The sequence below is a fragment of the Lepisosteus oculatus genome, chromosome 10, assembly GCF_040954835.1.
Source record: "Lepisosteus oculatus isolate fLepOcu1 chromosome 10, fLepOcu1.hap2, whole genome shotgun sequence".
NCBI classification, from domain to species: domain Eukaryota; kingdom Metazoa; phylum Chordata; class Actinopteri; order Semionotiformes; family Lepisosteidae; genus Lepisosteus; species Lepisosteus oculatus.
In genome coordinates this window covers 41,152,696-41,164,720 of record NC_090705.1, presented here as the reverse complement: position 1 = coordinate 41,164,720, position 12,025 = coordinate 41,152,696, and the positions used below count along the sequence as shown (strand labels likewise).

Here is a 12,025-nt window from a genome sequence, read left to right as displayed (position 1 = left end):
CGAGTAGAGTAATCTACAATAGTAATCTACAATAAGGTGGAAGGAACTTTTCCCCAACACTGCACCCCCCTGGGACTGGAGTAGTGCCCCTCCCGTTTTTAATGAGCTCAGAATGACCATAATTATCAACCTTTCTGGGGTATAGCCTTCTGTCAAGTTTATATTTCCTCCATATTTTAAAAAGGTACTACAATAATCTTTCAATAGAGTTCCACAGGGTGGATTTCAACAAGCTAATCAGAAGTGCACCACAGGCAGGCACTCCTCTGTGGCCAATAACAGAGGTAGACTAATACTGTGCAATTGGTCTACCCAAGGTGAAATCCATCTGTAGACACATCAGGGTCTAAGCTGACGGAGGACAGGATCTCTGAGGCACTACTCACTGTTCCAAGAGGGCCATTAGTACCCAAAACTTACTATTTAAGAGCCAGTACCTCGGTATGTGCAGCAAGCAGTCTGACACACTCATCAAAGCACAGGCACTGTGCCTCCTGACATGGATCGGCACTGTGCCTCCTGACATGGATCGGCACTGTGCCTCCTGACATGGATCGGCACTGTGCCTCCTGACATGGATCGGCACTGTGCCTCCTGACATGGATCGGCACTGTGCCTCCTGACATGGATCGGCATATGGGCAGATAGGAATTACATGTACATAAAAGAAATAGTTTAAAATCTGGAAAAAAGATTTCCTTTAGTGAAAAATGTTTTCATGACTTCCATGAGCACATTGCTACAGAACTGGGTAGTGTAAGTGGACATGGTGTGTAAGAACAGATTCTCAATAAGAACAGTTTGACAGGCATCAGAGTCCCTCTCCAGCCTGCAAAGAAAAAAAACACTACCCTGTCTCACAGATGTTGAGCATTACAGCTTCATACACTGCCTCCTAAGAGATTGCTGCATGTGAACAACACCGATCAGAGAGCTTTTCTGACAGAAAAGACAGGGCCAGTGCTATTCAGAATCGTTTTACTTTAGTCATTCAATCATCTCATTGTGCTGCTCCACGGGCTGAGCAAAACATAAAGGACGCAATCTCAGAACTACCAGTTGTCTGTGGCAGTGGTCCCTTGCACCCTGACCAATATTCTTGTCCTACTTTCACTGTCCCAGTTCACTACATGGGGAAAAAAAACAGAGGCCGAGGCTAAGAGAGTGCTGAATACTGCTGCCCATGTAAACACTCAATTTCAACTTCCACATTTCAAATACTTGATTAAATCTAGTGGAAAGAAGAGCAAGTTGTCTGAAGGTATGTGGCTTGCTCAATGACAAGTGATTCATGTGCCACAGGAGCTCTGAAAAAAGGCGACGTCTTCCAGCAGCAAAGCAGCACCTCCGGCACGGATGGGAAAACGGGGAAGGCCTTTCTCGCTAACAGAGCAGCACTTCACAGCAGGGGATAAGGACAGGTAGATCTTCCTCACTCCACACAGTCAGTCAGAATCATCGAAGCACAGGTCGCTCCTTTTGATATCCGAGCGTAACCGAGGTACTTCATTTATTTACTGCAACTACTCACCTCCTCCCTTCACGAAAAAAAAAATTAGAAAAGGCAATAACAAAAATATTCCTTCAACGTCGTCATTTTCCATCACAACCGAAAACGCAGCTTCTAGCAAGAGCAGGTCTGGTAGCAGCTTTCATTAACCCACCGCTGTTGCAGAGACACCTATAATTAACTGAAAAGGCACAAACAACTATTGCCAGAACAGCAGAACGTTCAACTTAAGCACCTATTTGGGGAAACAGGGTGGGATAAAAAAGGCATCCTTTTATGAGGAAGAATGAGGCCTCTAATTTTACCCAGGAGGTAAACTTCTATCTATTCATAATTTATCATGTGACACTATAGAATGTACTATGGCAAGAAACAGAATGCCACAACACTATAGACAACACTCCCTTAGAAAAATCATTATGGGGAAAGCTTCCTGTACAATAACCCTGCAGTGACTCCTGAGTGCAAACGGCTCTCTTTGGCAGGAGAATCACATGAAAGATCCAATAAGCTCATTCCTCCTTGCTCGTCTCAGCTCTCGAAGATGCACCTGGAAAGTATTGATCACGATGAACAGAAGACAAAGATGTTAAAGGGAGGTGGAAAGTTAATTAGTCAATACAGTCATCCCACGGTTTATGAATTTTCGCTACAAAGAAGCCAGCAAATATATACCCATTTTTCACTCCAAGAACAACATTTTTTGCTACAACGAAAACACCTCTTCACAGGCAGTGAACTGACTGCATGCAGAGGAAAAACGTGCAGAGTTTTGGAAAACCTTGCCAAACCGCTTTAGTGTTAAGTTTAACTATGGATATTAGGTTTTGGATTTAGAAACCTTCAGCTGACAAGCAGTTTTCGCCATGCGGGTCAAGTTCGTAAATCGAAAGATGATCATAAATCAATCTCACCTGCCACTAAAAAAACATCTCAAAACACTCACATGTTTGGAACTTAATGCACATTCTATTTTTTGCCTTGCCAGATTTCTAAATCTAATCTTGCACGGTAGCATCTAACATTGTGAAAATGCACAGATTTCACCATCTCCGAGCTCTTGAACGTGATGTACAGATGGTGAGGCAGCAAAGCACTTATTTCGCTTTTAAGTAGACACATAGGCCTACTTTTCCTGATGTATTCTGCCTTTAAGTTGCTTCTACATAACACTAAGGCATCAAGAGGACAATGTACAAGACAGGCTTCAAGAAAACCTCCAATCCCACAGAGGCATTCTGTAGGGAATATTCACGTTGTAATTTTCAATCACAGAATACTTAGCCCCTGCATTTGTGAGAAATGATTTCTCAAATATAAATATTATAAACATGGACTCAATTTTCTGATAGTCAAGTTCACACTTTTACCACACTATTGAGACCAAGAACAACATAAAATAAATGTAAATTGTCAGATGTACTGTAGCTTGCTGCGAAAAAAACTCATTTAGATGAGTACTTCAAGCAGATGAACTAGGTTGTTTATTGCTTTGCAATACATTTACATGACATAAATGCATGAGTTTAGATACAGAACCAAGAGCTGACTTCCCCTACCATTCTCCAGCTTAAGAATGATTCCATGACTAATCCAGGCAACAGGCTCGGACATGTAGCTAAGTAACGTTTCTTGCTTAATTGACAATTCAGAATTGTGTGGAAAATATTCAACCTAAATTAAAAAGAAAAGCTAAGTTCAGGGGCCTGCAACTTTATAATACATAAACATGACTTGAAAAACGGTGCCAGGTATTATATATTGTATCCGAATCACAGGTGAATGTATAATTTAATATGGTTGCTTTGCAAAGAATCAATACATTCGTATTCAGACAACCTACAAGAGTACAAGCACAAAATAAGAAAAATGATTTAAACATGGTTTTGAACTAGTGTTCATGGCCTGGCAATTCTAGGACTATAGATTTTAAGCACTACGAAGAAAAAAATAAACTGCAGAAGACGATTAATTTGACAAGATATTTTCATCAATTCAGGACTACCACAGGAATGAATGTTCTGAATACAGATCCAGCGTTTGCAGCAGTTAACCCTATCGGCATCAGATCACTCCGACCAGACAATTTCATGGCTGAAGCACTTGGATTCCCCTATATCCTGCACCACGCCGCGCATTTTAAAGATATGAAAATATTTGCTTCTTTCTGTGCCCTAAGAATACCAATAGATAATGGCATTTCAAATCTAGACTGTTATATTCCCCCTCTCCTCCTTGTGTCTCTAAGGACCCCACTCCTTCCGAAACACCTTCCTCAGCAACACACACCGCTGACCAACGATGAAGCCACACACACAGAGGAGAAAGACCCATTGGAGCAGGCCAGCCGACACCACGGGTAAGAAACAAAGGGATCTCCCCGATCACAACGGGAGCAGGACTACAAGGACAATTCAAGAGTCCGAAAGGCACGCTGGCCCTCAACCCCATAAACGTCACAATCAACACAAACAAAAACTAGTTTGAACTACACGGAACGGCACTCGGATCTGAGACCTGGAGACTCGTGTTGTACGCATACCCCTTTGGCACAAAGGATTGTGGGCACCGGGAAAACGTTAGTCAGCCATACCGGTGAAGCCGACCAGTTGCTTCCAAGCAGGACAGATCCCAGGTAGCTACAGTAAATGTTATAAAAACCAAAAATGTAAGAGGAGGCCATTCAGCTCATCTTAGTTCTAATCTTTCTTAATCATCTATGCATTTTCTAACAGCTTTCCCCACACAGGAAGCCAGTGCCTAGACCAGCAAGCAGCAGGACCAAGGCAGGTAGCACCCCAGACGAGACGTCCGTCCCCCGCCGGGCACACACAGACCCCAACACACCCACCCACCACAGGGCCAGCTTCCCAGAAGCCTATCAAACCACCAGTATGTCTGCGCCACCCTCATCTTTCTTAGATCGCCCCTTCTGTGGTGTTGCTTGCGACTGTAATGTACTGTACAGGCATTAGACTTCACTGTGGTGCAAACCTCCTTCTTCCTGAAGTGAAGGTGAAAACTGTCTGAAGCTGAAGACAACACTTCAATATTCAATGTTTGCGCTCTTCAACGCTTGTTATAATGCGTTTGAGTGGCACTGAATGCAGACATAAAAATGAAAAATCAATAACGTAATGCTAACCAAGGCTGTCTCAGCTAAGAGCAAGACTGACTTTGGCTGGAATGGCCAAGATGCGTGATGTGGGAATTTTTGCAGAAAAAAAATTAGTAGTATCCATTAAGGGGTTCTCAATTTTAAAAAGGAAAAGCACCATTCTGTAATGATTTCATCAATACCATGATCATTTAATATGAAGGTTTAGCCTTCAAATATAGACAAACACAAGGTTGACTACCTGAAGAACTGGAAAAAATGTAACAAGCTACCTCTCTTGAGAGAAAACCTGTTGTGCACAAAAAAAGATCAATGTATTAGAGCGCCTCGACATTAAACCTCCAGCTAAGAATAAAGATTAGATTGCAACACCCATGAAAAACCAAAAGTGTGGTGTGACTAACTAAGACAGCACTCTACCACAGCCATGCCTCATTTTCAAGACAAAGTTCAACTGTCAAGGAAACGTATACAATAACGGGCATTGCAACACTGATAAATTCACACGCTCCGTGCAGGCTGGCGTGCCTTACACTGTTGCAACGCGAGGAAAAGCAGGGCCTTCGTTAATGTGGCGTCAGGTTTCACAACGCAATTTGCACCTAAGGCTTTTAACCTTATACAAAAGAGCCTAGCAGGTCCTAAACCGGACTCCTTTCCCATACCGCTACTACACTTGACAGCAACCTGACAACCCCAACACATCCGGGCTTGCAGTGCTCGACAGTGACACACCAGGGGCATGCACTGCTGCCAGCATCAGCACCAGCTACAGAACAGGATGAAACCCACGCGTCCCGTGTATTCTTAAAAACACAGAATTCAGAATGGGGAGACGAGCTCTAGAGGGTCAAAAACACACGCCGAGCCCTGATTAATCGGCCTCACCGCTAGCCCTGGGATCCGGGCACGATGACAGGTCGCCAGTACGAGCCAGTGACAGGCTTGCAGGAGGCGAGGCGCCAAGCATGTGCTCGCCAGGGTGAAGAGCAGCTATTGTATCTTCGCGTCTGGAGCCGCGATAGCTCGGATGGGAGAGATTTAAAGACCCTCAACAAACAACCATCTGACTCGGGATTGGAAAGCGACCTCAAGCTGCACCCTTGGGAGAATCGGGGCATTTTTTTTTTGCCCCCGCTGATGCACGGTGAATGATGATGATGATGATGATGATGGAGGACCGGGGAGGCACATTTGGGACGCAGTAACCCGCACGGAGACCCCCGCTGGACGCCTCCCCGAGTCACACCTCGCACGACTGGGCACCGCATGTGATCATGCGGGGACGCAGGAGGGCGACGGGGCTGGGCAGCGGCCAGCGACAGGGGAATGAATGAGCGATACAGCCCTGCTTTCGAAGATCAGGTAGAAGTCAGCAGCCAGTAGGCTCGAACCACGACTAAGGATCATCCTCCGGGGGGGAATAGGAAAAAATCAGCTGAAAGCTTCCGGGTTCAACGTGACTTGCTCCCCGGCGAGACTAGATTAGAGTTGACCCCCCCCACGCTGGCTCACCGCCTGGGCAATGTCCCCCCCGGCCCCGCCGAGCCAGAGCGCAGACACGACCACGGGTGGGGTGGGGGGTGAGGGGGGGGACCGGGTCACACGCCAGGCGCAAACAAACCCACGCAGCTCCACTTCCGCGCCAGGCTGGGGCAGGTGGACGCGCCCCCCCCGCGGCCCCGGGTCCGAATGAATGAAGACGCAGGAAACCTCTGGATCGGCTTTTAACCCCGAACGACCCGCTTGCAGTTTGCACGGGGGGGGGGGGAGGAAAAAGTTATCCTCAGGGAGGAAGGGGAAAAAAAAAGTTGAAAGTCGCCCATCGATTTCTGTTGACAAAAAAAAAGAAACACCCGCCGCTCCTCTCTCTCCACCTGCCCCCCCCCCGCCGGGCCGCGCTACTCACCAAGGGTCAAACTCGTGGATGATGCTCTCGAAGCGGATGACGGCGAAGAGCCTGGAGCTGAAGCCAGCGAGCCACGCCAGGAAGAGGACGGTGAAGGACAGCAGGGACTGCCAGCCGGCCGGCTGGGTCAGGCCGCCGGACAGGCCGCCGCCGCCCCCCGCGCCCGCCCGCCCGCTCGCCGCCAGCGGGCCCCCGGCGTTGGCCGCGGCTTTGTGCTTGCTGTCGGTGCCTGCGTGCTGCTGCTGCTGCTCCGCCATGTTCCGCGGCGTGTTTCGGACGGGGAAAAAGAGAGCCTCCCCCCCGGTCTCCCCCTCGGCCTCGGCGCTCCCGGTCACTGCGCTGGTGTCGATTTGCAGCGAAGCACAGTAGCACCCCAGCCGGCTCCAGACACACCAGCCTAAGTCCGACTGACTGATTCAAAAGAGGAGGAGGAGGAGGAGGACGGGCGGGGGGAGGGGAGGAAGCGACGAGGTGGGGGCGGGGGGCGGGGACTCGCCGGCCTAACAGGAAGAGCTTTCCACCTCTCACAGCGCGACAGGTACAAGGGGGCGGGCGCCGGCGCCGGCCAATCAGAGCACGGGGCGGCGCTGACGGGCAGGAGCGGGTACCAATGACGAGAGCTTCGGGAGGGGGGGGGGGTCGACTCGCGGGGGCTGGCCGGAAGGGCTGGAACAAGCGCGAGCGCCGCCGAGCGCTGCCGCCGAATCAGACGCCGCGGCTCGCGCTGGCGGGCCGGCCGTTGGGGCCTGAGAGCTGCCCGTCAAGAAGCCGAGGCCCCGGGAACCAATGAAATAAATGACTTCCTTAGTGCAAATGGGAACGTCCGTGAGGGAGAGAGGAGAGAGTAGGCACCTGAAGGGAGAGTGAATGAAAGAAAAAAAAAACACAATTAGTGGTTTCCTAAACACGCGTGTCCTCAGTAACGACGTCCAGGGTGACCGGGACGCCCACCCAAAAGAGCGGGTGGTTTCAGGGCAAATAAAATAATATGCCGCAACCCCCAGTCCGTGTCCACCCGTGTTTGAAGGAGATGTTGTGAAAAACAAGAAAGGGAATGAGATACCATTCGTCTCAGGTTTTCACCCTGTAAAGCAGCCACGTTGTCATTCTGCCCGCTGTCGCTGCGCTATAAAACACTCTTGAGGCGATGACCACTGACGCCATAAAAGCTTTGTGGGTCTCAAACCGAACCCCCTTTTCACATTTTCACTCATTACTCGTGCTTGTTTTTCTTCTTCTTCTCGCCCCAGTTGCTGGGGAGCTTCCTAAACCAGTCAAGCCAGGCGGCCTGCGCTGAAGTTCATGCGGGCCACACGGAGACTGGAGATTTCAGTGAATAGCGGTCGCTCTGCTGCACTGGCAGACCACATCACAGATGTGCCTGTAGGAAGTGTTGATATCGTCGATGCAGACGTTATTTTTCAGAAAAGCGGGTATTCAAAGCAGGTGCACCTGTTCTTCACTGCTTTGCATACCGACCCCATGCTGCTATCTTGCTCATGATCTATGTGTTGTGTAATATTCATAAATGTTTCCATATAACTACCTCTTTCTGACAGCGCAGCCTATGAACTCAGCTTGGAACCTGGCCTAACGTTGAGGAGACTTTTGAGGAACCTGAAATGTCACGTTTTTTCTTTCTTTCTTTTTCTTTCTTTCTTTTTTCCTTTGACCTTTTCACAGAAGAATCAGACTTTTCCTGTCTGTTCGCATCTTGTGTACGCAGGCAGCTCCTCACGTTTTCAAAATCGTAATGAAGCGAGCTGATTTTACAAATGCTCCAAGCTTCATGTTAGAAAAAAAAAACAATGCTTAGAAACGAAATTGCTTTTTGTTTTTGTGACTTCTAGACGAACGTAAATTGATCATTAGGCTAAAATATGGCCTTGATGCTTAGTTAACTGTGCATACCACCCTTGATACAGTGTGCTAATCCTTCTTATATACTGCGTAAAATGCACATTAAACCCAATTAAACCGATTCTTTTGAATGACTCGCACCGTGTTTAAAATAACATTGCCACTTAGCATTTTCTACTAGTCATACTGCAGGTGTTATGTCTCACCTGACTTTTTTTCCAGCAGGTCTTAAGTGGTAATACTCTATTCTCTGTGCTGTTAAAAGTCAAAGGATGTTCATTGAAAATACAGCCGGAGGAAAACATCCTACAACTGTTTTCTTTAATGAGTTTTTTTTTTTATAATGAATGAGGTTTTGGAATTCTGGAATTCCTCTACATAGAGGAAAAAAAAAACAGTTAAAACAATATCCTTAATTGAACTGTTTCTGTGTTGGTTCAGAAAGATTGAGGTTCACGCATGCAATGGGCATGTTTGATTTATTTACTTACAATGATTTTTTAAATAAAGTGAGTTGTGATATACATGTAATTCTTTATTCTGCAGTTTCAGACCCATTGTTTTAACAATTTGTTCTTCTGCATTAAAATACAGACTTACAATACAGTACAGTAAGTGAAATCAGTTTCACAGTTTCACACGGGGAGCCCAGGAAAATGAAGACATATTGTATGCAGAAGAGAATAAAAAGAAGAGGGTGAGAATAATCTTTATTATATAGTGCCTTAGTCATCTCAAGGTGCAAACGGTTTTATCATAAAAGAAAGCAAATGCAAAACTACCAGGAAGAAAAATTAATATATTTAAATACATTAATAATACAATGAATTAAGGTTAAATGCTAATGTAGAAATAAGGGGCTAAAAGGGTAATTTGAGCAAGGTTATAGTGTATACAGTGGGTAGTAATACCATGAGCTCTGCTATCAGATTGAAATATTTTAAATAAGACTTTGTATTAAAAAAAATATTTTCAACTGTAATGCAGGATTGTGGCGCGTTTCGCTGAAAACAAAATGCAATGATACCCCTGTTCTGTGTTTTATATTCTGACAGCATTGTGTAAGCCAGCACACTGCCGTGTGCGTATTTGATTTAGATGCAAGGTTGACAGTCCACAACGTACAGTAGAAATGATATTTGATACCAATTTTCTGAAACATTTTACGCAAAAGTAACATATTGCTCAGGTGTTTCCAGTCCTGCTTCTGGAAAGCTCCAGGCCAGCTTGTCTCACAGGTCACTCTAAAACACCAATTTTTTTAAGTTGAGGAAAACTTTAAAATCAAAGTTATCAACCGTAGCATTGCACAACTAAACAAGTAATTTGTTCAATTAAGGAAATGCTGGTCCCTGTGTGGTCTACAGCTTTTTGGTCCAAATGATCTCTGAATTGGGAGCCACAGTGACACAGGGGTAACACATTGCTATCAGGATATAAAAACACAGATCAGGATTATCATTCCACTTTGTTTTTAAATGTATATCCTTTCATTTTTACTATTCTTCTATAGCACTTTCAAATGCATTGACTTAAATGGCGTTTTCTAAATGAAATTCGATTGATCAGTTGAGTGTATAAAACATTTCTGAGAAAGAAAGGCTACTGAGGGATGACTGGCTACACACCAGTTTGCTATTGCTGGTATAACACTTACAAAACACAATCTAAAAATCGATAAGAGTGTGGCTTTATACATAATAGTACTTATTGTTGAAGAGATCACTACATATATGGAGCACTAAAGGACAGCCTGCACTCTTCTGTTGGTTTGCATGTTGAGATTAGATTACACTGCTGAAAAAGGCTTCCGAATACAATGGCTTAAATAAGCCTTTGTATACCAGAAGTAGAAACTTTTATCTGAAACTCAGTAATGTACACGTCTCAAATTGTCAAACATGGTTATTTCTTGGGTTTTTTTAGGTTTCTTTACATCAGCTCGGATACATCTACAGTCCTCGTAGTGATCGTAACAAAAGCATGGGAAAGAATCGGGATTTGCCTAGGAATTAATTATTGATTGTTCATTTAGAAAAAGTATGATCTACTTCCGCTGAATTATTTTGCCGACAGCTCATCTAAAAGCTTTTCGGGCCAGCATGTGTTGTCATGTCAGGAATTAAAGTCAGTACCGTTGAAGGACGTTGAAGAGATATGAGATAGATGTATTATGGGGTACCCGGTCTATAGTCTGTCATAATGCCAGAGGAAGTTTGAATCGACAGTAATGCGTGTTGATCAGTAAATGATTGTGTGACCACGTGGTTTAATAGGAGCAGACTTCATGTGATCTTCAAGCAATGTGACATAAGTCCCACTGTTCCACATTATCCTGTAAAAGGATTTAAGATACATACCCTCTAATCGGGACAATTTGTTTTTTAAATCCAACCTGACGGATTCCTTGTTCCCTTTGCTATTCTCTGGTGATGAGTCACCATGTTCCTATTTTGACTCGTTTTGTTGGTAAACCCAAACAAATTCCTCTGCTTACACAGTCAGGTGTTCCACGGCCATTACTGTGAATCATTTAGTAGTTCTTGGTTCAAGATGTATTAAGAACGTCAATTTTATATATTCGTTTCATTTTCTGCATTTACAAGGATGGATGGAACTAAAAACCTTGGGCTGTATGTTCAAAAATCTTTAACACTTTTTAACAGATTTTCATTGCTTTCTAATGGGATTTAATCATTTGTTCTTTCTAATATAGAGCCGTTGCTTTTAATGCCTTTTCCGGATTTATTTTATTTAATTCCCGTCTTTTCCAGAATTTATTATTGTATTTATCACTAGCTATAATCCATTTTATGGAAGCTGAAACTAATGGAAATTATTCAGCTTTCATACCCCAGTACTAAACCATTATTCTGTATAACAAGGAGCAACAGGAGGATTTCCTAATACTCCAACTGCCTTTCTTTTCCCCAGCTCTTTTCTCCCTACCACAAATGAGTTTTAAACAAACGGTTAGGGTTTCTCCTGAGAAAATGAATAATCTCTTTAATACACAGGTGGGTGTTATGATGTTGTTAGTGTATTTGTTTTGTTTTAACAATGATACAAGACAATAACAAGAGTTTTGAGGCACTGACTCAGATAACAGTTAACAAAGGTTGATGAGGCACAAAACAACAATATTGTGACCAAACCTTTTGTTTCAGGGGCTTCTGGGATGTGTCGGGCCCAGAAATGCTGGCCATTGTTTCCTGGCTCTCGCCACCTAAAGAAATCAGAGTGAGAACTAAGCGCTACTAAACGTCAAGATAACAGGTCACTCTGACAAAAGTCCTGCTTCAAGAGCTGCCCCATTTATACACCTCCTGTGGGGCAGGGGCAAAAGGGGCATGAGGCAGGAGACAGATCCCCACCACCAGAGACGGCATCTTTTACTTCGTCTAGGAAATACCCCAATGTCCGGCGCAGATCATGACCCACACAATTCCTCTAGGCAGACTGTCTCAGTGTCCCATCCGTCCTGGTCTGGACATGCAACTGACCACCGTATTATTCGGTTCAGTTTTCGTTAAAAACAATAAGAAGAAAGAGATATTTCAGGGGGCGATGTGTCCGACTTCCAGAGAGAGAGATGATCCCTCCAGCGTGTCCTGGGTCTGCCAGGGGA

At 44.9% G+C, this 12,025-nt stretch overlaps 1 protein-coding gene across 1 annotated transcript in view; it reads right to left on the bottom strand.

Annotated features, from left to right (window-relative positions):
• Positions 1-7,021, bottom strand: part of stt3b (STT3 oligosaccharyltransferase complex catalytic subunit B) — a 60,958-nt gene extending 53,937 nt beyond the window's left edge. The window contains exon 1 of the mRNA XM_069195224.1: positions 6,538-7,021. Within this exon, the coding sequence (XP_069051325.1) occupies positions 6,538-6,794 (257 nt within the window). The 5' untranslated portion in view covers positions 6,795-7,021. The remainder of the gene's footprint in view (positions 1-6,537) is intronic.
• Between the last annotated feature and the right edge of the window lie 5,004 nt (positions 7,022-12,025).